Source organism: Balaenoptera borealis (assembly GCF_965194805.1).
Source record: "Balaenoptera borealis genome assembly, chromosome: 17".
NCBI lineage: Eukaryota > Metazoa > Chordata > Mammalia > Artiodactyla > Balaenopteridae > Balaenoptera > Balaenoptera borealis.
This window is the reverse complement of record NC_138876.1, coordinates 55434039-55459934: the sequence shown is the minus strand read 5'-3', so window position 1 is coordinate 55459934 and position 25896 is coordinate 55434039. Positions and strand designations below refer to the sequence as shown.

At 38.3% G+C, this 25896-nt stretch overlaps 1 protein-coding gene across 13 annotated transcripts in view; it reads left to right on the top strand.

Moving 5' to 3' along the window:
• RALYL (RALY RNA binding protein like) overlaps window positions 1–25896 on the top strand; it is an 877709-nt gene that overhangs the window by 778849 nt on the left and 72964 nt on the right. For 11 of the 13 annotated variants that reach the window (XM_082363574.1, XM_082363573.1, XM_082363570.1 and 8 more), the window contains one exon: window positions 289–20637. The exons of 1 other annotated variant lie outside the window; for it this stretch is intronic. In XM_082363574.1, the coding sequence (XP_082219700.1) occupies window positions 289–500 (212 nt within the window). In that variant the 3' untranslated portion in view covers window positions 501–20637. Of the gene's footprint in view, window positions 1–288; window positions 20638–25896 lie in introns of those variants that run through there. One more of the 13 variants, XM_082363568.1, reaches the window with a different exon arrangement.

The following is a 25896-nucleotide window of genomic DNA, read 5'->3' as shown; positions in this document are numbered from 1 at the left end:
TCAATCTGTTTATGTAAATCTTTGTTTCTTTATATACAAGTACCATCTGCATGCCCCAATTTTTTGCTAATTCTGTTAAAAAATAATATGCTTACATGTAAATACACAGATATATGAACATAATTTACATGACTGAATAAATTCAACCTTAATGTAATATTACTTTATCTTCCTCACACACTTAATAATACAGAGTTTACCCATTCATAGGCTGTTTTTTCATGGTTTATCCAAATGGCTCATGAGCAACCCAAAGTAGTAGTCATTTGCTTTTTCCCCCCCTACCAGAAGCTCAGAAGAAGCAATTGGAAGAGAGTATAGAGCTGATCCAAGATGAATGTGTGTCAGAGAATGCAGACCACTCTACAGAGGAGCCTGCTGAAGGAGGGCCAGATGCCGATGGAGAAGAGATGACTGATGGGATAGAGGAGGACTTCGATGAAGATGGGGGTCATGAGCTGGTAGGAACTAAACATTTGGTGTCCACACACCTTTGGTAATAGTACCAGCATGTCAGTGACTCATTCATTCTAAAATATAGATTAATTATTGGGGGCTTACTTCTTTCTTACATGCATATATTTAAGGCAACCTCAGACAGTGCTTTGCACATAATAAGTGCTCAATATATTTTTGCTAATTTAAAATATGAGGGAATAAATGAATGAACAGGAATATTATATATGAGATTAGGTATATTTACAGCCTCATATGAAAGATTCTTTTTCTCAAATGCTTCATCATGAAAGGAATCTTGTGTTTGTGCAGCTACACATGAACTGTACATGGGTATAATATCCTGGTAATAAAACGACCATTTATTGGATGATACATGGCTCCCCTCTTATTTAGTAGTGTCACTCACTGATGATAATTATATTAGTTATATGGCCAACAGCCCTTTGTACACTCTGCTAAGATGATCCTTCTGTGTATAACCAGTTTATCATCTTCAGTGCCTGTGCTGCTTGATAACCAGTTTTTATGAGTTGCGGATTTGACTGAGACTTGATTCTTTACATGTTTTGTTTTCCCAATGTTGTAATCATTATACTGCTCATTTCCAGATGTTCTTTCCTGTATAAACACACCAGGACTTGGTAAATATATGCTGATGAGAATGCTACTCCTCATATTTTATCAGTCATGAAATTAAATATACTATCTTAAAGGGACTGACTAATAAGAATAAGGCAAATGTGTGTGTATGTGTGTGTGTGTGTTGCCAGCTCTCAAGTATCTATGGACTGATTGCATTAAACTTGACTTATCCTAGGTAATATCAGATTCCAATTTGTTTTAATACCTACTGTTATTTAACTGATTTTGTCGTGGTTGTTGTTTTGGCATGGTAACTACCCTATCCCTAGTTTCATTTATGGAATTCTATATTGATTTTTAACGTTCCAGTTCTGTTTAAATTGCATGGTACCTTTATTTAAACTTTTCAGATATGAGTCTTTAACAACCACCCTTATTTTTACAAAAGTCTGCCTCAGTTTGAAGGACTTGAGTACCTATTTTTAGAACTGTTTTGCTTTCTAGAGTCTGTTGATCAGGGACTAGAATGAAAGACTAATAAGTTTCTCAACTTCTCCTTAGGCAGGACTTTAATCCAACAGCATAAGTTCCTCAAGCCATTCTAATCAGACTTTTGTTGTCACCATCTCATTGTGACTGCTTTTGTTGAGGTCTCTGAAAGCCTCCATGTTGCCATTACCTATGGTTGCCTCTCCGTTCTTATTTTAATTAACTTATCAGCAGAATTTGGCTGAAAACTGGTTAGGAGAATTTCTCAGAATACTAGTTGTTCATTCTCATTCACCCGTGCTAGAAACAGTCCCTCCATATTCCCACTAAATAATGGAATAGACCAGGGCTTTGTCATGGGCCACCTTCTCTTTCTACACACTTTCACAAGGTAACTTCATCAGACACCAGAGCTTTGAGTATTATTTATAGGTCAAAGATTCCTAAATCTATATTTCTACTTTTCATCTCTTCCTGGAATTCTAGACTCAAGTAGATGCCTCTCTCCTCAAAGATGTTCAATAAAAAATTGAAACTTAACATGCCAGAAACATTCTTGATTTTTTCCAGCCATCTTATTACTTTCCAGCCTTCCTCTTTCTGGTAAACAACATCATTATCCACACAGTTGTTAAAAACCAAAAAGATGACGATTACCTTTGATTCGCTCCACATTCCCCCATTCATTCTACCTCCAAATCATAGCCCAAAGCTAGTTACATCTCCACTACAGCTAAACTGACTTTTTTGCTTCAGGCCATGCAATCCATTCTCCACACAAGGAGGATAAAAATCTTTTTAAACTGTATACCAGGTAATGCTACTCCCTTGCTTAAAACCCTACAGTGCTTTTATCACACTTAGAATCAAAATCCCTAAGTGCGTGAATTTAAATTAAAATTGGATGGAAGATGCCAGGAGAGAGAGAGAGAGCTTGCTGAGGAGAAAGAAAGTCCCCAGTGCTGACAGGAAAGGAATTTAGGACACAGGTGTATGTATAGGCTGGCCTTTGACATGAAGAGGGACTCTTTCATTGCAACAAACTGTAGTTTGGTGTAGTTTGGTGGCAGGTGTTGAGGGAATTCAAGCACGAACTGTAAGTCAGAGGGTGATAATCTCTGGAGAGTGAGGAGAGATGGGCATTGTCACAGATTTAAGGAGAAAGGAGAAGATTTGAAGAAGCGAGTATGGAAAACATAGAAGATCACTAATTTGGAAAACATATAAAGATTGATGGTTAGTGTCCATAGCCAGTTGAGGCTAGAGACCCAGAATTAAAGAGTAGTAGTTTGCAAGCTTTAAGGTGTATCAGAATAACCTGGAGTTTGTTAATTCCCATTCCAGATGGCTAAAACACATATTGCTGTGTCCCATTCCAAGAGTTTCTGATTCAGTATGCTGAGTGTGTCTGGGAATTCACATTTCTAATGGGTTCCCAAGTCATGTTGATGCTGCCAGTCTGGGGTTCTCTTTGAGAACCACTGTTGAGCAGGGAAGGAGGGGAACATAGGAGGGGGCTGAGAAGGAGAAAACAGAGGCACAAAGGGAATAGAAGTCCCTATACCATTAAGGGCCAGAGGAAAGGAAAGGAAATGAATAAGATAAAAGCAATGGTTGTACTCAGAGACTGAGATATTTCAGAGGAGTGACAGTTAGGTGATGAGAAAATCCATGGGAGGGGGTGATGGAAGTGGGATCAGAAGAAAAGTCACTGCATATGAAGAATTCAATGAACTGAGAGGCTCAGATGCAAGATGGCTCATCTACATGTGCGTGAAATCACTCCAAATATCAGATAGAAGTACAAGAGTAAGACAGCTATGAAAAGTCAGCTGTCATGAAAGAGATAGCAAGGTCCATTTTAGTCCCAGATCTGTCACTATCCAATCCAATTGATTCACCTTAAACATAACTTCTCTGAGTCTCAACTTTCTTATCTGCAAAATAGTAAGGTTAGGTCAGAAATTTCTAAAATCCATTTTGTTTGATCTTTCCTCTGAATGAGTCTGTGTTCCAGGAACACCATGTCTGAAAGAGCAAGGGTTGAGCATGCAGCCAAGGGAACAAAGCCAAACCATGGTGTTTGGTTTATGTTCTAAACACACAGAAAGTAACTGATTAGAACTATTGCTGCCTGGAGGTTCTCAGGTTTTCTCCCTCAACTCCTGCATTATAATTGGGGGTTTAGCTAATGAGAGGTAAGGATACTATCTCTAGTATCTCATTTCATTTCTAAAACTTGGAAAACAATGAGTGAGGGTGAGTGTAGCCCTCAGTCCCTGCAGTCTAAATGGAGACTGAGGAGTCCCCCCCAGTGATTGGCCAAGAGAAAATTCCCTGTTCTGGTGTCTACTATTTTCTCTTTTCCAGACCACATGAACCAAATCATACTTGGTTCCTGAAAAGGGAAGTAAAAACACAAATCTTTTCTTTTTGAAGAGTGGATATGATTACAGATTCAGCAAGGATACAGTATAATTAGGTCTTTAGCACATACAGTAGGAACCAAAAAGAAGAACTGGCATCCACGTGCTCAGTCAGCTGCTCAAAGAAAATCTGAAATGAATGGGAAACAAAACTTGTATCTGAAGCAAAGGAGATCCAGCAAAATGTGATAGTGGGACAGCCATAAGTGGTGGCACCCCTTGTGGAGCATGTGGGAAGTTGCTCCATACATTGCCTAGATCTAAATATCCAGTTAGTGAAATCGATTTCCATTAAGCAATCCATTCAACTGATGTTCAGGTGCCTACTGTGTGTGAATCAGGTGCTACAAAAATTGTACAGATAACTAAAACTATTGCTTTATGTGTAAAATGAAATGTTTAAGTAAATGGTTCTTTTTCTCAAGTAGCTTAGTGCCTTAGAGAAGACTGATTTCCTCATGTAAAAAATAATATACTTGTACTTCATAATTTATAAGAAGTGAGCCAGGGCTAAAAATCTGTGATTCTATAATAATCTATGCCTATGTATTTCATTAGTGCCTATAAATTAAGACTTGAATATATTTAAAATTGAACTCTATATTGACACATTATACATACACTATCAAACTGTTACCATACTCATTTCCGAATAAATCCATTAGCAAATATTTATTGATTGACCACTAATCAGATTTTTGCTATGGGAATAAAGAAGGAAATCATATTTTTTCCATCAAGAAGGCTATCAAGAACTCGAATTGGTTCAAGATGGCAGAGTAGAAGGACGTGCTCTCACACCCTCTTGTGAGAACACCAGAATCACAACTAACTGCTGAACAATCATTGACAGGAAGACACTGCAACTCAACAAAAAAGATACCCCACATCCAAAGGCAAAGGACAAGCCACAATGAGATGGTAGGAGGGGCGCAATCACAATAAAATCAAATCCCATAACTGCTGGGTGGGTGACTCACAAACTGGAGAACACTTGTACCACAGAAGTCCACCCACTGGAGTGAAGGTTCTGAGCCCCACGTCAGGTTTCTGAACATGGGTGTCTGGCAACAGGAGGAGGAATTCCTAGAGAATCAGACTTTGAAGGTTAATGGGATTTGATTACAGGACTTCAACAGGACTGAGGGAAACAGAGACTCCACCCATGGAGGGCACACACAAAGTAGTATGTGATTGGGACCCAGGGGAAAGAGCAGTGACCCCATAGGAAACTGAAGCAGACCTATTTGCTAGGGTTGGTGGGTCTCCTGCAGAGCTGGGGGGTGACTCTGTCTCACCGTGAGGACAAGGACACTGGCAGCAGAAGTTCTGGGAAGTACCTTTGGGGTGAGCCTGCCCAGAGCCCACCATTAGCCGCATCAAAGAGCCCGGGTAGGCTCTGGTGTTGGACTGCCTCAGGCCAAACAACCAAGAGGGAGGAAACCCAGCCCCACCCATCAGCAGACAAGAGGATTAAACTTTTACTGAGCTTTGCCCAACAGAGCAACAGCCAGCTGTACCCACCACCAGTCCCTCCCATCAGGAAACTTGCACAAGCTCTTAGCTTCATCCACCAGAGGGCAAACAGCAGAAGCAAGACGAACTACAATCCTGCAGCCTGTGAAACAAAAACCACATTCACAGAAAGATAGACAAGGTGAAAAGGCAGAGGGCTGTGTACCAGATGAAAGAACAAGATAAAACCTCAGAAAAACAACTAAATGAAGTGAGATAGGCAAACTTCCAGAAAAAGAATTCAGAATAATGGTAATGAAGATGATCCACGACTTCGGAAAAAGAATGGAAGAAAAGATTGAGAAGATGCAAGAAATGTTTAACAAAGATCTAGAAAAATTAAAGAACAAACAAACAGAGGTGAACAATACAATAACTGAAATGAAAAATACACTAAAAGGAATCAATAGCAGAATAACAGAGGCAGAAGAATGGATAAGTGACCTGGAAGACAAAATGGTGGTATTCACTGCTGCGGAACAGAATAAAGAAAAAAGAATGAAAAGAAATAAAGACAGCCTAAGAGACCTCTGGAACAACATTAAACACAACAACATTCACATTATAGGGGTCCCAGAAAAAGAAGAGAGAGAGAAAGGACCAGAGAAAATATTTGAAGAGATTACAGTCGAAAACTTCCTTAACATGGGAAAAGAAATAGCCAACCAAGTCCAGGAAGCACAGAGTCTCATACAGGAAAAACCCAAGGAGAAGCACGCTGAGACACATAGTAATCAAACTGGCAAAAAATTAAAGACAAAGAAAAATTATTGAAACCAACATGGGAAAAATGACAAATAAAAAACAAGGGAGCTCCCATAAGATTAACAGCTGATTTCTCAGCAGAAACTCTACAAGGCAGAAGGGAGTGGCATGATATACTTAAAGTGATGAAAGGGAGGAACCTATAACCAAGATTACTCTACCCAGCAAGGATCTCATTCAGATTCGATAGAGAAATCAAAAACTTTACAGACAAGCAAAAGCTAAGAGAATTCAGCACCACCAAACCAGCTTTACAACAAATGCTAAAGGGACTTCTCTAAGTGGGAAACACAAGAGGAGAAAAGGACCTACAAAAAGAAACACAGAACAATTAAGAAAATGGTCATAGGAACATACATATCGATAATTACCTTAAAAGTGAATGGATTATATGCCCCAACCAAAAGACACAGGCTTGCTGAATGGATACGAAAATAAGACCCATATATATGCTGTCTGCAATAGACCCGCTTCAGACCTAGGGACACATACAGACTGAAAGTGAGGGGATGGAAAAAGATGGAAATCAATAGAAAGCTGTAGTAGCAATACTCATATCAGATAAAATAGACTATAAAATAAAGAATGTTACATGAGACAAGGAAGGACACTACATAATGATCAACGGATCAATCCAAGAAGAACATAAAACAATTATAAATATATATGCACCCAACATAGGAGCACCTCAATACATAAGGCAACTGCTAACAGCTATAAAAGAGGAAATCGACAGTAACACAATAATAGTGGGGAACTTTAACACCTCACTTACACTGATGGATACATCATCCAAAATGAAAATTAATAAGGAAACACAAGCTTTAAATGACACAATAGACCAGATAGATTTAATTGATATTTATAGGCCATTCCATCCAAAAACAGCAGATTACACTTTCTTCTCAAGTGTGCATGCATCATTCTCCAAGATAGATCACATCTTGGGTCACAAATCAAGCATCAGTAAATTTAAGAAAATTAAAATCATATCAAGCATCTTTTCTGACCACAACGCTATGAGATTAGAAATCAATTACAGGGAAAAAAACGTAAAAAACACAAACACATGGAGGTTAAACAATACGTTACTAAATAACCAAGACATCACTGAAGAAATCAAAGAGGAAATAAAAAATACCTAGAGACAAATGACAAAAAAACACAACAATCAAAAACCTATAGGATGCAGCAAAAGCAGTTTTAAGAGGGAAGTTTATAGCTATACAATCCTACCTCAAGAAACAAGAAAACTCTCAAATAAACAATCTAAGTTTACACCTATAGGAACTAGAGAAAGAAGAACAAACAAAACCCAAAGTTAGCAGAAGGAAAGAAATCATAAAGATCAGAGCAGAGTTAAATGAAATAGAAACAAAGAAAACAAGAGCAAAGATCAATAGAACTAAAAGCTGGTTCCTTGAGAAGATAAACAAAATTGATAAACCATTAGCCAGACTTATCAAGAAAAAGAGGGAGAGGACTCAAATCAATAAAATTAGAAATGAAAAAGGAGAAGTTACAACAGACACCACAGAAATACAAAGCATCCTAAGAGACTATTACAAGCAACTCTATGCCAATAAAATGGACAACTTGGAAGAAATGGACAAATTCTTAGAAAGGTATATACTTCCAAGACTGAACCAGGAAGAATTAGAAAATATGAACAGACCACTCACAAGTAATGAAATTGAAACTATGATTAAAAATCTTCCAACAAACAAAAGCCTAGGATGAGATGGTTTCACAGGTGAATTCTATCAAACATTTAGAGAACAGCTAACACCCATCCTTCTCAAATTCTTCCAAAAAATTTCAAAGGAAGGAACACTCACAAACTCATTCTATGAGGCCACCATCACCCTGATACCAAAACCAGACAAACATACTACAAAAAAAGAAAATTACAGACCAATATCACTGATGAATATAGATGCAAAAATCCTCAACAAAATACTAGCAATCAGAAACCAACAACACATTAAAAGGATCATACATTATGATCAAATGTGATTTATCCCAGGGATGCAAGGATTCTTCAATATATGCAAATTAATCAATGTGATACACCATATTAACAAATTGAAGGATAAAAACCATATGATAACCTCAGTAGATGCAGAAAAAACTTTTGACACAATTCAACACCCATTTATGATAAATACTCTCCAGAAAGTGGGCATAGAGGGAACCTACCTCAACATAATAAAGTCCATATATGACAAACCCACAGCAAACTGGAAACATTTCCTCTAAGATCAGGAAACAAGGATGTCCACTCTCACAGCTATTATTCAACATAGTTCTGGAATTCCAGCTGCAGCAATCAGAGAAGGAAAAGAAATAAAAAGAATACAAATTGGAAAAGAAGAAGTAAAACTGTCACTGTTTGCAGATGACATGACACTATACATACAGAATCCTAAAGATGCCACCAGAAAACTACTAGAGCTAATCAATGAATTTGGTAAAGTAGCAGGATAAAAAATTAATGCACAGAAATCTCTTGCATTCATATACACTAATGATGAAAAATCTGAAAGAGAAATTAAGGAAACACTGCCATTTACCATTGCAACCAAAAGAATAAATAAAATACCTCAGAATAAACCTACCTAGGGAGACAAAAGAACTGTATGCAGAAAACTATAAGACACTGATGAAAGAAATTAAAGATGATACCAACAGGTGGAGAGATATACCATGTCCTTGGATTGGAAGAATCAATATTTTGAAAATGACTGTACTACCCAAAGCAATCTACAGATTCAATGCAATGCTTTTCAAATTATCAATGGCACTTTTTACAGAACTAGAACAAAAAATCTTAAAGTTTGTATGGAGACAAAAAAGACCCTGAATAGCCAAAGCAATCTTGAGGGGAAAAAAAGTGGAGCTGGAGGAATCAGACTCCCTGACTTCAGACTATACTACAAAGCTACACTAATCAGGACAATATGGTACTGGCAAAAAAACAGAAATATAGATCAGTGGAACAAGATAAAAAGCCCAGAGATAAACCCATGCACCTATGGTCAACTAATCTATGACATAAGAGGCAAGGATATACAATGGAGAAAAGGCAGTCTCTTCAATAAGTGGTGCTGGGAAAAATGGACAACTACATGTAAAAGAATGAAATTAGAGCACTCCATAACACCATACACAAAAATAAACTCAAAATGGATTAGAGACTTAAATGTAAGACCAGACACTATAAAACTCTTAGAGGAAAACATAGGACAAACACTCTTTGACATAAATCACAGCAAGAGATTTTTTTACCTCCTAAGGTAATGGAAATAAAAACAAAAATAAACAAATGGGACCTAATGAAACTTAAAAAGCTTTTGTAAAGTAAAGGAAACTACAAACAAAATGAAAGACAACCCTCAGAATGAGAGAAAATATTTGCAAATGATTCAAGAGACAAAGGATTAATTTCCAAAATACATAAATAGCTCATGCAGCTCAATATTAAAAAAACAAACAACCCAATCCAAAAATGGGCAGCAGACTTAAATAGACATTTCTCCAAAGAAGACATACAGATGGCCAAGAAGCACATGAAAAGCTGCTCAACATCACTAATTATTAGAAAAATGCAAATCAAAAGTACAATGAGGTATTACCTCACACCGGTTAGAATGGGCATCATCAGAATATCTAAAAACAACAAATGCTGATGAGGGTGTGGAGAAAAGGGAACCCTCTTCCACTGTTGGTGGGAATGTAAATTGATACAGCCACTATGGAGAACAGTATAGAGGTTCCTTAAAAAACTAAAAATAAAATTACCATATGACCCAACAATCCCACTACTGGGCATAAACCCAGAGAAAACCATAATTCAAAAAGACACATGCACCCCAATGTTCATTGCAGCACTATTTACAATAACCAGGTCATGGAAGCAACCTAAATGCCCATTGACGGACGAATGGATAAAGAAGATGTTGTACATATATACACTGGAATATTACACAGCCATAAAAAGGAATGAAATCGGTTCATTTTTAGAGACGTGGATGGATCTAGAGATTGTCATACAGAGTGAAATAAGTCAGAAAGAGAAAAACAAATATCGTATATTAACGCATATATGTGGAACCTAGAAAAATGGTACAGATGAACCAGTTTGCAGGGCACAAATTGAGACACACATGTAGAGAACAAACTTATGGACACCAAGAGGAGAAAGCGGCAGGGGTTGGTGGTGGTGGGATGAATTGGGAGTTTGGGATTGACATGTATACACTAATGTGTATCAAATGGATGATTAATAAGAACCTGCTGTATAAAAATAATTAAATAATTAATTATTTTAAAAAGTAAATAAAAAGGAAAAAGAGCAAAAAAAATAAAATTAAATTAAAAAAGAAGGCTATCAATTACCTGAGGATAAAAGCTACAGACAAAACATACAAAGCCCTGTATTATGATAAGACCAATATAAAAGATGTAGATTACAAGTGGGGAATCACATAAAGTATATTTAATATCCAAAATACATTAGATATTTCTTATTAGGTAGGTGGTAGGTGGGTGGGTCGATGGATCAATAGACAGATAGGCAGATAGGTAAATAGAATTTTTGATAAAACTACTAAAAACTTCACAAGACATTTACATTTCAAGCTCTTTTACTTTTTCCATATCCACCAAAATTGTAATCCCCTTTTATATAAAATAATGTACAAAGAAGTAGTCTGTGCCAAAATGGAAATTCTATAGAAAAGTGATTGCTTAGTGGTCTGCTAATTCAAAAGGGTGAATGAACTCTCCCCAGGTGTATGGGGAAAGATGAATGAGAAAGGTGACTCTGTACACCTGAGGACATCATGAGCTGTCAGCTACATTCAGGAGCCTTTGAGAGGCTAGTCAGTTGTTTCCAAAGCAAAGTTTTTGGTCCACTCACATCCAAAGACCTAAGGTGCTTGCTAAAAATGCTGATATTGATTATCTGGGGAAGAGTTCAGGAATTTATAGTTTTACCAGGCTGAGGTTTGAAACTATAGAGCTACATCAATTCCCAAAGGAAACTATAGACAGACCAAGCATTTAAATTCATTAGAGAATTTGAGCTGTTTTGAATTCTACTTGTAATTACTTTTGCTGACTACATGCAATCAAATCAGGCAAATCTAGTACGAATCCACAGTGGAATTACCTAGCTGGATTGTGTAATACTTAGGCATGCAAGCTGAGTACTACATTGTAATACATCTTTCAGTGTTTAACAAAACATTCAACTAAGCAGTGAGTCACCTGGGCTTAACAAACTCTTGAATTGCTATGCACATTGGGGAAGGTCTGAACCACAAATCCAATGTTATAGTTGAAGAGAACTCAAAGCAGGCTTTCTGATACACCACTGAAAATCTGGAATGTGTAAAGCATTCTCATCAATATTCTTGGCCTTCATGAACTAGACTGAAAATGTTTCCTTCTTTTTGAAGCTTTTTGTTTCTTTCCTAATGAAATCCTTCACCTGGATGCTCCCCCATATCAACTGTGCTTTGATCTCCTTTTAATATCACCATATGGACTAAACTAGCTAGAGGACAAAAAAGAACTTGGGAGACACATTCCCAATGGTAGTGCCAACTGAATTGGTTAGAGGTATATATCACAAGGGAGCAAGAAAGTGTTTACTTAACCTGTTTGATTTGGGTCTGTATTCAAAACCTTCATCTTGAACTCTGTCAATCCATCATAAGCTATCTTCCCTATCCTACTGACAACAGATATTAAGGACATAAAGAAAGCCTCCATTCATAATTTAAATGGAGTTAGGGATAGGATGAACAATCATGGTGCATGTGTCCTGCAAGTGACCTGACCTGGGTGACATGCTTTTGAGGCAAAAATGGCCAAGGCCATGACAGCTAAGTGGCCAGCTCTTCTCAGCAGAAATAGGATATGGCTAAGACTTTGATCTGAGGCCAAGGGTGTGATAGGCTGACATAGCTGCTCTGGCTTCCCACCTTGGAATCCAGCCTCTTTGGGAGCTCTGATCCTTCTATAATAAATGTTTGTCAGAGTGAATTTCAGACTATTTCTTTTGGCATCTCCCTTGGTTTCAATCATTTTTATTTTTGCTAAAGAACTCTGCTTAGCTCATTAGGGTGAACTTTATTTTCCTCAGGAGGCTAAATGGCTTAGTTGTTAAAAACATGAACTCTGTCTGCAGCCAGTTAAATTTGAATTTCTGACGGAAACAGTTCAAATCTCCATGACTTTGTGCAAGCTAGTTATCTATGTCTTTCATCAGTAAAAAGGGATTGATAATAATATATGCCTGATCTGGGATTGTTGTGAAAAGTAAATGAGGTAATATCTAAAAAGCACATGCCTAGCACAAAGTAGACATTCAGTTAAAATTTGCTAAGTGTTTGTGGTTTGTTCTTTAAATTCATTCGTTTAATTTTGCTAACCCTAATGCTTCCATGCTTATGCAGGTATAAATTAGGTCATAGTTAAATTAAAAATTAAAGTCTAACAGTGTCATATGAACTCTTGCATAGTTGCAGTACCTGGCCACCCCCTGTCTTTCCCAGTTGTTTCTGAGGGGTCCAGGAAGTGTCTCAGCTGTGTGCATGATCATGTCTGATTATGTGCTCCAGCTGCCTGCCCACCACCTGCTCTCCCCTTGAGGATACAGTTTTGCCACAGCCTTTGCTGCTGCCTTTTGTGACAGAACATTGCTCTCCGCCAGTAGGGCTGCCTCTTCTGCACCTAAAGATGCAACATCCATAAGGTTCACCTGGAACAGGTTCCTTTCATGTCTCAATGTGAAGCCACACCAGGTTCCACACTAAAACTGGAAGAATGATTCCCCTCTCTCTAGCTCTAAGTTAGAAGTTTTCACACAGAGCTTGCAGCCTGAACCCACAAAATCCTTGAAGCCCAACAGCTCAAGAAAAGCAGGCTCTTGAGCTGTTGCCTGATATTTGCAGTCCCTCCCTCCTGCCACCCTTGTCCCTCTCACATTGCTCTCCAAGCGGCAGCCAATTTGGTCCTGTTAAAACTTAAGCCAGGTCATTCCGTTTTAAATTCACCAATAGCTGCCCACCTCACTCAAAGTAGAAACATATGTCCTTACAGTGATCTCCAAAGGCCTGTGTTATCTGGTCCCTGTCCCCTCTCTGATGTGGCTCTGAGTTCTCTCCCACTCAGCCCACGACAGCTACACTGGCCTCCAGACACACACCATTCAGCTCCTGCCTCAGAATCTTGTCATTTGATGCAGCCCGGAATGTGGAGATCAGGAAAGTGGAGTCCAAATCATAAAGGGTCTTCATGCTGTGCTAGATGTTTGAAATGTATCCCATAAACTTCAAGTAAGTAAATCAGGAATTGCCTGTACATAACAGAGGATTAGGATACAGTGTAACCTAGTGGTCTGATGCAAATTTTTCTGGAGTGAGATAGAAGTAGAGTTTCCAGATCTGGCAAATAAAAACACAAGACACCAGTTAAATTTGATTTTCAGATAAAAAATGAATAAATTTCTAATATAATCATCTCCCCAATATTCCATGGGACATACTTGTAACAAAAAATATATATATTTATCATTTATCTGAAATTCAAATTAGCTGAACATCCTGTCATTTACCTGGCAACACTCCATAGAAATAGTTTTGACTACTGGCCTTCAACACATTATTTAACTTCTTTCAGCCTCTGTATTGTTATCCATGAAACTGGAATAATAACACCCCCTCACAGGGCTCTAGTAAGAATTAAATGAGATAATTCATGAACTGCACTTAACAAAGACTCTAACACAATTTAAGAAGCAAATTGCAACTATTGTTATCATTATTGATATTATCATTACCATCACATTTTGCAAGTGAAGCTTTCAATAAAACATTTCAAAATTTCTAGCAGCATAATCTTTCATATGGAACTTTGTCTTTAAAGTCTCTAGAGAGCCACATTTGTTTAAAAGCACTTCTTACTTGACAAGAAAGCCTTCAGGAAACAAATGTAATATTCTGAGAAGAATCATACTTTACTTTCATCTTGTTAAATTTTTCTTTGATTTTATACTTGCTGGCTTATTCAATTCAAAAGGATTCCTTTTCAAGTCCTTTTATGACTTTTTAAAAAAAGATAATGCTAACAGTAGCCTGCGGTGATATATGGCTTTTATTTTAGTTTTTGCTATAGATTTCGTCTGCAGCACAAGTATTCTGGCTCCCAGTGTTCTGTTTTGGTTTTTTTTAACATCTTTATTAGAGTATAACTGCTTTACAATGGTGTGTTAGTTTCTGCATTATAGCAAACTGAATCAGCTATACCTATACATATATCCCCATATCTCCTCCCACTTGCGTCCCCCTCCCACCCTACCTAACCCACCTCTCTAGGTGGTCACAAAGCACCGAGCTGATCTCCCTGTGCTATGCGGCTGCTTCCCACTAGCTTTCTATTTTACATTTGGTAGTATATATTAGTCCCTGCCACTCTCTCACTTCGTCCCAGCTTACCTTTCACCCTTCCCGTGTCCTCAAGTCCAATCTCTACATCTCCTTCTTTATTCCTGTCCTGCCCCTAGGTTCTTCATAATCTTTTTTTTTTTTTTTTTTTTAGATTCCATATATATGTGTTAGCATACAGTATTTGTTTTTCTCTTTCTGACTTACTTCACTCTGTATGACAGACACTAGGTCCATCCAACTCACTACAAATAACTCAATTTCATTTCCTTTTATGGCTGAGTAATATTCCATTGTATATATATGCCACATCTTCTTTATCCATTCAACTGTCGATGGACACTTAGGTTGCTTCCATTTCCTGGCTATTGTAAATAGAGTTAAAATGAACATTTTGGTACATGACTCTTTGATTTATGGTTTTCTCAGGGTATATGACCAGAAGTGGGATTGCTGGGTCGTATGGTAGTTCTATTTTTAGTCTTTTAAGAAACCTCCATACTGTTCTTCATAGTGGCTGTACCAATATACATTCTCACCAACAGTGCAGGAGGGTTCCCTTTTCTCCACACCCTCTCCAGCATTTATTGTTTCTAGATTTTTTGATTATGGCCATCCTGACTGGTGTGAAGTAATACCTCATTATAGTTTTGATTTGCATTTCTCTAATGATTAGTGACGTTGAGCTTTCTTTCATGTGTTTGTTGGCTATATGTATATCTTCTTTGGAGAAATGGCTCTTTAGTTCTTCTGCCCAATTTTGGATTGGGTTGTTCGTTTTTTTGATATTGAGCTGCATGAGCTGCTTGTACATTTTGGAGATTAATCATTTGTCAGTTGCTTCATTTGCAAATATTTTCTCCCATTCTGAGGGTTGTCTTTTGGTCTTGTTTATGGTTTCCTTTGCTGTGCAAAAGCTTTGAAGTTTCATTAGGTTCCATTTGTTTATTTTTGTTCTTATTTCCATTTCTCTAGGAGGTGGGTCAAAAAATATCTTGCTGTGACTTATGTCATAGAGTGTTCTGCCTATGTTTTCCTCTAAGAGTTTGATGGTGTCTGGCCTTACATTTAGGTCTTTAATCCATTCTGAGTTTATTTCTGTGTATGGTGTTAGGGAGTATTCTAATTTCATTCTTTTACATGTAGCTGTCCAGTTATCCCAGCACCACTTATTGAAGAGGCTGTCTTTTCTCCATTTTATATTCTTGCCTTCTTTATCAAAAATAAGGTGAGCTTATGTGCTTGGCTTTATCTCTGGGCTTTCTATCCTGTTCCATTGATGTATATTTCTGTTTTTGCACCAGTACCATACTGTTTTGATTACTGTAGCTTTGTAGTATAGTCTGAAGTCAGGGAGTCTGATTCCTCCAGCTTTGTTTCTCTATCTCAAGATTGTTTTGGCTATTCGGGGTCTTTTGTGTTTCCATACAAATTGTGAAATGTTTTGTTCTAGTTCTGTGAAAAATGCCATTGGTAGTTTCATAGGGATTGCATTGAATCTGTAGATTGCTTTGGGTAGTAGAGTCATTTTCACAATGTTGATTCTTCCAATCCAAGAACATGGTATATCTCTCCATCTGTTTGTGTCATTTTTAGTTTCTTTCATCAGTCAGTGTCTTATAGTTTTCTGCATACAGGTCTTTTGTCTCCTTAGGTAGGTTTATTCCTAGGTATTTTATTCCTTTTGTTGCAATGGTAAATGGGAGTGTTTCCTTAAATTCTCTTTCAGATTTTTCATCATTAGTGTACAGAAATGCAAGAGATTTCTGTGCATTAATTTTTTATCCTGCTACTTTACCAAATTCATTGATTAGCTGTAGTAGTTTTCTGGTAGCATCTTTAGGATTCTCTATGTCAAGTATCATGTCATCTGTAAACATTGACAGCTTTACTTCTTCTTTTCCAATTTGGATTCCTTTTATTTCTTTTTATTTTCTGATTGCTCTGGCTAAAACTTCCAAAACTATGTTGAAAGTAATGGTGAGAGTGGGCAAGCTTGTCTTCTTCTTGATATTAGTGGAAATGGTTTCAGTTTTTCACCATTGAGAATGATGTTGGCTGTGGGTTTGTCATATATGGCCTTTATTATATTAAGGTAAGTTCCTTCTATGCCTACTTTCTGGAGGGTTTTTATCATAACTCGGAGTTGAATTTTGTCAAAAGTTTTTTCTGAATCTATTGAGATGATCACATGGTTTTTCTCCTTCAATTTGTTAATATGGTGTAGCACGCTGATTGATTTGCGTATATTGAAGAATCCTTGCATTCCAGGGATAAACCCCACTTGATCATGTTGTATGATCCTTTTAATGTGCTGTTGGATTCTGTTTGTTATTTTTTGAGGATTTTTGCATCTATGTTCATCAGTGATATTGGCCTGTAGTTTCCTTTCTTTGTGACATCTTTGTCTGGTTTTGATATCAGGGTGATGGTGGCCTCGTAGAGTGAGTTTGGGAGTATTCCTCCCTCTGCTATATTTTGGAAGTGTTTGAGAAGGATAGGTGTTAACTCTTCTCTAAATGTTTGATAGAATTCGCCTGTGAAGCCATCTGGTCCTTGGCTTTTGTTTGTTGGATGATTTTTAATCACAGTCTCAGTTTCAGTGCTTGTGATTATTTTTTTATATATTCTATTTCTTCCTGGTTCAGTCTAGGAAAGTTGTGCTTTTCTAAGAATGTGTCCATTTATCCAGATTGTCCATTTTATTTGCATCTAGTTGCTTGTAGTAATCTCTCATGATTCTCTGTATTTCTGCAGTGTCAGTTGGTTTTTTTTTTCCTTTTTCATTTCTAATTCTATTGATTTGAGTCTTCTCCCTTATTTTCTTTATTAGTCTGGCTAATGCTTTATCATTTTTGTTTATCTTCTCAAAGAACCAGCTTTTAGTTTTATTGATCTTTGCTATTGTTTCTTTCATTTCTTTTTCATTTATTTCTGATCTGATCTTTATGATTTCTTCACCTCTGCTAACTTTGGGGGTTTTCTATTCTTCTTTTTCTAATTGCTTTAGGTGTAAAGTTAGGTTGTTTGTTTCAGATTTTTCTTGTTTCTTGAAGTAGGACTGTATTGCTATAAACTTCCCTCTTAGAACTGCTTTTGCTGCATCCATGGGTTTTGAGTCATCATGTTTTCATTTCTTTCTAGGAATTTTTTGATTTCCTCTTGGACTTCTTCAGTGATCTCTGGGTTATTAATAGTGGATTGTTTAGCCTCAGTGTATTTGTATATTTTACAGATTTTTTCCTGTAGTTGACATGTAGTCTCATAGTGTTGTGGTCGGAAAAGATACTTGATATGATTTCAATTTTTTTATATTTACCAAGGCTTCAGTTTGATGCAAGATATGCTCTATCCTGGAGAATGTTCCATGAGCACTAGAGAAGAAAGTGTGTTCTGTTGTTTTTGGATGGAATATCCTATAAATATCAATTAAGTCCATCTTGTTTAATGTGTCATTTAAAGTTTGTGTTTCCTAATTTATTTTCATTTTGGATGATCAGCCCATTGGTGAAAGCTGGGTGTTAAATTCCCCTACTATGATTGTGTTACTGTCTATTTCCTCGTTCATGGCTCTTAGTATTTGCCTTATGTATTGAGGTGCTCCTATGTTGGGTACATAAATATTTACAATTGTTATATCTTCCTCTTGGATTGATCCCTTGATCATTATGTAGTGTCCTTCTTTGTCTCTTGTAATAGTCTTTATTTTAAAGTCTATTTTATCTGATATGAGAATTGCTACTCCAGCTTTCTTTTGATTTCCATTTGCATGGAATATCTTTTTCCATCACCTACTTTCAGTCTGTATGTGTCCTTAGGTCTGAAGCGGGTCTATTGTAGACAACATATATATGGGTCTTCTTTTTGTATCCATTCAGCCGGTCTATGTCTTTTGGTTGGAACATTTAATCTATTTACATTTAAGGTAATTATAGATATGTATGTTCTTATTACCATTTTCTTAATTGTTTTGTGTATGTTATTATAGGTCTTTTCCTTCTCTTGTGTTTCCTGCCTAGAGAATTTCCTTTAGCATTTGTTGTAAAGCTGGTTTGGTGGTGCTGAATCCTCTTAACATTTGCTTGTCTGTAAAGTTTTAATTTCTCTGTCAAATTTGAATGAGATCCTAGCTGGGTAGAGTAATCTTGGTTTAGGTTTTTGCCCTTCATCACTTTAAATATGTCCTGCCACTCCTTTCTGGCTTGCAGAGTTTCTGCTGAAAGATCAGCTATTAACCTTATGGGAGTTATCTTGTGTGTTATTTGTTGTTTTTACCTTGCTGCTTTAACATTTTTTCTTTGTATTTAATTTTTGCTAGTTTGATTAATATGTGTCATAGCCTGTTTCTCCTTGGATTTATCCTCTATGGGACTCTCTGTGCTTCCTGGACCTGACTAACTATTTCCTTCCCCATATTAGGGAAGTTTTCAACTATAATCTCTTCCAATATTTTCTCAGTCCCTTTCTTTTTCTCTTCTTCTTCTGGGACCCCTATAATGCCAATGTTGGTGCATTTAATGTTGTCCCAGAAGTCTCTGAGACTGTCCTCAATTCGTTTCATTCTTTTTTCTTTATGCTACTGTGCAGTAGTTATTTCCACTATTTTATCTTCCTGGTCACTTATCTGTTCTTCTACCTCAGTTATTCTGCTATTGATTCCTTCTAGAGATTTATCAATTTCATTTATTGTTCTGTTCATCATTGTTTGTTTGCTCTTTAGTTCTTCTAGATCCTTTTAAACATTTCTTTTTTTCTACAATTTATTTCCAAGATTTTTGATCATCTTTACTATTATTACTCTGAATTATTTTTCAGGTAGACTGCCTGTTTCCTCTTCATTTGTTTGGTCTGGTGGGTTTTTACCTTGCTCCTTCATCTGCTGTGTGTTTATGTCTTTTCATTTTGCTTAACTTACTGTGTTTGGAGTCTCCGTTTCACAGGCTGCAAGTTCATAGTTCCTGTTGTTTTTGGTGTCTGCCCCCAGTGGCTAAGGTTGGTTCAGTAGGTTGTGTATGCTTCCTGGTGGAGGGGACTAGTGCCTGTGTTCTGGAGGATGAGACTGGATCTTGTCTTTCTGGTTGGCAGGACCACGTCTGGTGGTGTGTTTTGGGGTGTCTGTGGCTTTATTATTATTTTAGGCAGCCTCTCTGCTAATGAGAAGGGTTGTGTTCCTATCTTGCTAGTTGTTTGGCATAGGGTTTCCAGCACTGTAGGTTGCTCATGGTTGAGTGGAGCTGGGTGTTAGCACTTAGATGGAGATCTCTGAGAGAGCTTTTGCCATTTGATATTACATGAGGCCAGAAGGTCTCTGGTGTGCCAGTGTCCTGAATTCGGGTCACCCACCTCAGAGGCAAAGGCCTGACACCCAGCCGGAGCACAAGGTCCCTGTCAGCCACATGGCTCAGAAGAAAAGGGAGAAAGAAAGAAAGAAAGAAAGAAAGAAAGAAAGAAAGAAAGAAAGAAAGAAAGAAAGGGAGAGAGAGAGAGAAAGAAAGAAAGAAAGAAAGAAAGAAAGAAAGAAAGAAAGAAAGAAAGAAAGAAAGAAAAAGAAAAGAAAGTTATTAAAATAAAAAATAATTATTAAAAATTAAAAAAAATTTAAGTAATGAGAAAAAGAAAAAAAAAAAGAGAGAGGAGAGAAACCAAACTAAAAGACAAATCCAGGGCTTCCCTGGTGGTGCAGTGGTTAAGAATCTGCCTGCCAATGCAGGCGACATGGGTTCGAGCCCTGGTCTGGGAAGATCCCACATGCTGCGGAGCAACTAAACCTGTGAGCCACAACTACTGAGCCTGCGCGTCTGGAGCCTGTGCTCCACAACGGGAGAGGCCATGACAGTGAGAGGCCCGCACACCGCGATGAAGAGTGGCCCCCGCTCGCCACAGCTGCAGAAAGCCCTCGCACAGAAATGAAGACCCAACACAGCCAAAAATAAATAAATTAATTAATTAACTTATAAAAAAACAAAAAAACAAATCCACCAATGATAACAAGCGCTATAAACTATATTTAAAAAAAAAACAAAACAAGAAAACAAACAGAGAGAACCATAGGACACATGGTAAAAGCAAATGTATACCGACAAAATCACACACAGAAGCATACACATACACACTCGCAAAAAAAGAAAAAGAAAAAAATATATATATCGTTGCTCCCAAAGTCCACCACCTCAATTTTGGGATGATTTGTTGTCTATTCACGTATTCCACAGATGCAGCATACATCAAGTTAATTGTGGGGATTTAATCCATTGCTCCTGAGGCTGCTGGGAGAGATTTCCCTTTCTCTTCTTTGTTCACACAGATCCTGGGGTTCAGCTTTGTATTTGGCCCTGTCTCTGTGTGTAGGTCCCTTGAGGCCATCTGTTCTTCCCTCAGGCAGGACGGGGTTAAAGTAGAACCTGATTAGGGGGCTCTGGCTCACTCAGGCCTGGGGAAGGGAGGGGTATGGAATGAGGGGCTAGCCTGCGGCGGCAGATGCCAGCATGACGTTGCAACAGCCTGCGGAGCACTGTGTGTTCTCCTGGGCAAGTTGTCCCTGGATCACAGGACCCTGGCAGTGGTGGGCTGCACAGGCTCCCAGGATGGGAGGTGTGGATAGTTACCTGGGCTTGCACACAGGCTTCTTGGTGGCGGCAGCAGCAGCCTTAATGTTTCCTGCCCGTCTCTGGTGTCCATGCTGATAGCCACAGCTCTCACCTGTCTCTGGAGCTCGTTTAGGTGGTGCTCTGAATCCCCTCTCCTCACACACCCCAAAACAATGGTCTCTTGCCTCTTAGGCAGGTCCAGACTTTTTCCTGGCCTCCCTCCCAGCTAGCTGTGGCACACTAGCCCCCTTCAGGCTGTGCTCACGCAACCAACTCCAGTCTTCTCCCTTCACTGACCTCTGAAGCTGGAGGTCAGCTCCCAGCCCCCTCCCACCCCAGCGGGTGAGCAGACAAGTCTCTTGGGCTGGTGAGTGCTGGTCAGCACTGATCCTCTGTGCAGGAATCTCTCCACCTTGCCCTCTGCACCCTTGTTGCTGCACTCTTCTCCATGGCTCTGAAGCTTCCCCCCGCCAGCCCCCACACCCCCCCATCTCCTCCAGGGAAGGGGTTCCTATTGTGTGGAAACTTTTCCTCCTTCACAGCTCCCTCACAGTGGTGGGTCCCATCCTTATTCTTTTGTCTCTGTTTTTCCTTTTTTCTTTTGCCCTACCCAGGTATGTGGGGAGTTTCTTGCCTTTTGGGAAGTCTGAGGTCTTCTTCCAGCATTCAGTAGGTGTTCTGTAGGAGTTGTTCCACATGTACATGTATTTCTGAGGAGGAAGGCGATCTCCACATCTCACTCTGCCATCTTGAAGTTCTCCCTCCTGGCTACCAGTTTAATCACAGATGGTCAATTGTGGTTTTGAAGAATCTGAGAATGTGACAAGACTTAATATATCACATTTTCTATGGTCACCCAGCTATTCATTAAAAGAACCAAGAATTTTTTAAATAAAATCATGGAAACTCAGTAATGTGTTATGTAATTTTAGTTGCTAAAGATTCAAAGAACAAGGCAGTGGCTTCTAATTCTCTGGAGCTCTCACTGGGTAGGAGAGGGACGTGCTGCAGCCAGAACAAATAAACAGATATTAACAAAACAGTGTGATAAGTGCAAGTATCACATTCATCACGACATATGGGAAGTGAAATGACAGAGCAAATGAATGAACAGACTTCACAAAGGTTGTGACATCGGGGTTTTGTTCTTAATGAAAAAGCCTGTGTAAGGAAACAAAGGCTTAGATCACATTACCAACAGAAAATGGAAAATACCAAGAGGAAAGGCTTGAAAGACTGGTGTCTATTGAGAAGTTGGTTGATTCGTTTGGCTAAAACATTGGTTCTCAGTGGGTGGCCCCAGGACCCGCAGCATTATATGATGTGGAAACTTGTTAGACAGGCAAATTTTCAGTAAAGCAATTTCTCAGGGTCTAACTCAGACTCACTGAATCAGAAACTCTGGGAGTGAATCTCAGCAATCTGTGTATTAACAAGCCCTCCAGGCGATTCTGATACCTACAGTTTGAAAATCACTGGACTATAGCAACAGGGTTTTAATCTGGTGTGCATAGAATCACCAAGGGTGCTCTTTTATAAATCTCAAGGACAGGGACCTCAAGCTTTAACAATTAAATCAGATCAAACTTGGGGGTGGGGCCCAAGCAAAAGTCCAAAGATGTCTTAGTGTGTGGTCAGGCTTGAGAACACTTGAGATAGAGCACATCGTACATGAAAGAGGAAGGGCGAAAAAGTACTTCATCAAAGAAGAAATATGCACATAAAAATTCACTTGAAACCATTAGTATTCAGGAAAACAAAAATTAAAACAACAATAAAATTACACTGAACACTGCCCCCACCCACCCCCAGAATAGCCAAAATTGACTGATAGGGTCAAATGTTGGCAAAGATGTGGAGTGCTGAAACTCTCAAACGTGGTTGGTAGGCAAATAAATTGCAACAACCATTGAGAATGTCTGGCAATTTCTTATATAACTAGACATAAAGAATCAGCAATTCAATTCCTAAGCATTCAAGAGAAATGAAAATATGTGTCCAGGAAGTACTTGTATAAGAAAGTTTTAGCAGTTCTACTTATAGTGTCCCAAAACTAGAAACAATCCATCAATTGGAAAATGGATTTATAAAGTGGGGTTTATTCATAAAACAGATACTAGTCAGTAATAAAAGGAAACAAACTATTGATACATGCAACAATGTGGACAAATTTTAGAAACATTATGCTGAATGAAAGAGGCCTTGTGAAAAAGAGTACAATATTGTGTGATTGCATTTAAATAAACAGAAGTTTCCTGAAGGGTCAGAGTTAGGGGCAGGGAGTGATTTTCCTGGAATGCCATTCTCTTCCTTGTCTTTGTGAACATCCATTTTTATTTCAATATTCAGCTCTATCTAATACCACACCCTATAGAAACATTCCTGGTATTCCTAGAGTTAAGTGTGTCCTCTATAACCTACACAGACCTCTATTAGGACGCTCACTTCATTGCTGCTACAACTTTTTTTAAAGGTCTATGTGCACTAGCCTAAAAACCCCTTGCAGGCTGTATGGTCTCTTTTGGTTTTGGATTCCTCATGCATAGCCCAGTCTTCAGCCTCCAGTAGGCCATATGGGGATGGGTTAGATAGGTGGAATAGAGGGATGCTGGATTACTTGACAATATTTGACACATTATATCATGTCTCTGTACATTCTGTTCCTCCTTTGAATATCCTTCCCCACTCTTTATTTCATCTGACTGGTCAACACATGCCATTTCTTCAAGACCAATGTCACATGTCATGAATAATCCCTGAACAAGGCCCCCAACCTGTCCTGGACACAATTGGATTTGCTCCTTTCTCAGACCACACTGTACGAGTCTCATTATACTTAACTTGGTATATTGTAATTAGTGATTTCCCTTCTTTCTGGCTCACTGATTTGTGACTTTCTCAGGGCTCATTTTATTTGGTATTTTTCCTTAGTGTGGGGCTTAGCACATGTTAATGCTAATGCATATTGGTTAAAGAAAGAGAGAAAAATATCCTCATATTACCTCAAGCTAGGAGCACTTTTATCATTTTAAGTACACTTTATTGTGTATTGCAATCAGATTCTGTTCTAAATATTACTTGTGTATGCATGCCCTCTGTGATTTAGAGCATTATCATATAAAGCAGAGGAGCAAACAGTTTTCATTATAACTTATTCACTGGGTTATTCAGGCAGCAGCCTGCATCTTAAAGGCACTGAGGAGGAACAGCAGAAGGAGGCTTAAAACCAGCACATCAAAGTCAACACAGCAGTATTGACTCTGCTGTGTTGGTTTTCGGTGATTTTGTATTATTACCTCCGATGAGGGATAAAAATGCAAATTTTAAGTAACCTGAATTTAGTTAGCAAAGCTAGAACACTGAGCTATAAAACAAACCAGAAAATAAGCCTCCCCATCTGCAATTTTTAAGCCCCAAAAAAAAATCACACACAGAAGCATACACATACAAAAGTACAAAAAAGGTGAAAATCACAAGTTCATAAGAAAATAAACCTCAGAGAATTCAAAACTAAAGTATGCCTCAATAAGTACACTAGATGTTATGATTCCAACTACAACATGAGGTCAATATGGTCTTTAGAAAATGGGCTTTAGGGCTAAGGGATTTTTAGATGTTAAAAGTATCATGGTGGTGGTCTTCTCTGGTGGCGCAGTGGTTGAGAATCTGACTGCTAATGCAGGGGACATGGGTTCGAGCCCTGGTCTGGGAAGATCCCACATGCTGCGGAACAACTAGGCCCGTGAGCCACAACTACTGAGCCTGCGCGTCTGGAGCCTGTGCTCCGCAACAAGAGAGGCCACGATAGTGAGAGGCCCGTGCACCGTGATGAAGAGTGGCCCCCCTTTGCTGCAACTAGAGAAAGCCCTCACACAGAAACGAAGATCCAACACAGCCAAAAATAAATAAATAAAAATTAATTAAAAAAAAAAAAAAGTATTGTGGTGGACAAGCAATTTGCAAACTGCCTCTACTAATGTTAAGAAGTAGAATAATAAATCTGGAGTATAGACTCAAACAAAATAAAATATTTTCACAATCCCAGAGTTTCTATACACAGAGAAACAAAAGAGGAAGAGGATAGAATGGTTCTGAAGTCATTTAGAAATGAGAGGCAGTCCAAAAATGTCTTAAGTATATAAAAAGAGAGGAAAAAACTGCTTTTCTAGTAATGCTATAATGTGCTAGGAAAATAGAGCAATCTGAAGTATTAATGCTGTCAGATTTCAAAAGGCTAGTTATGAAAGTTGTTGGAGAAACAAAACAGTCCTGCAACAAAAAGACCCTAGGCTACCAACATAGAACAGAAAGTACAATTTTTTGAGGAAACATTCACACATTTACATGCATGTAAGCTAGCACCAAAGTGACCGCTATGTTAATGTCAAAGAAAAATTGTACTGCATGGATTTAAACAGTAAAGGAAGACTTTTTTCAAGGATGTGGCAGTAGGGGTCAAGACTATTACAATGGAGGAGAAAGCTTGAACTCAACTCTATTGAAACAAAAGGGAGCAAAGTTTTTAAGTATTGGGATGAGCTGGTGGAAAAGTCCTAGAAGACATTAGAGAGGAGGTTGGTCAAGGTGATTAAGCCACCTGTGTTTGCTAATTGTCACTGG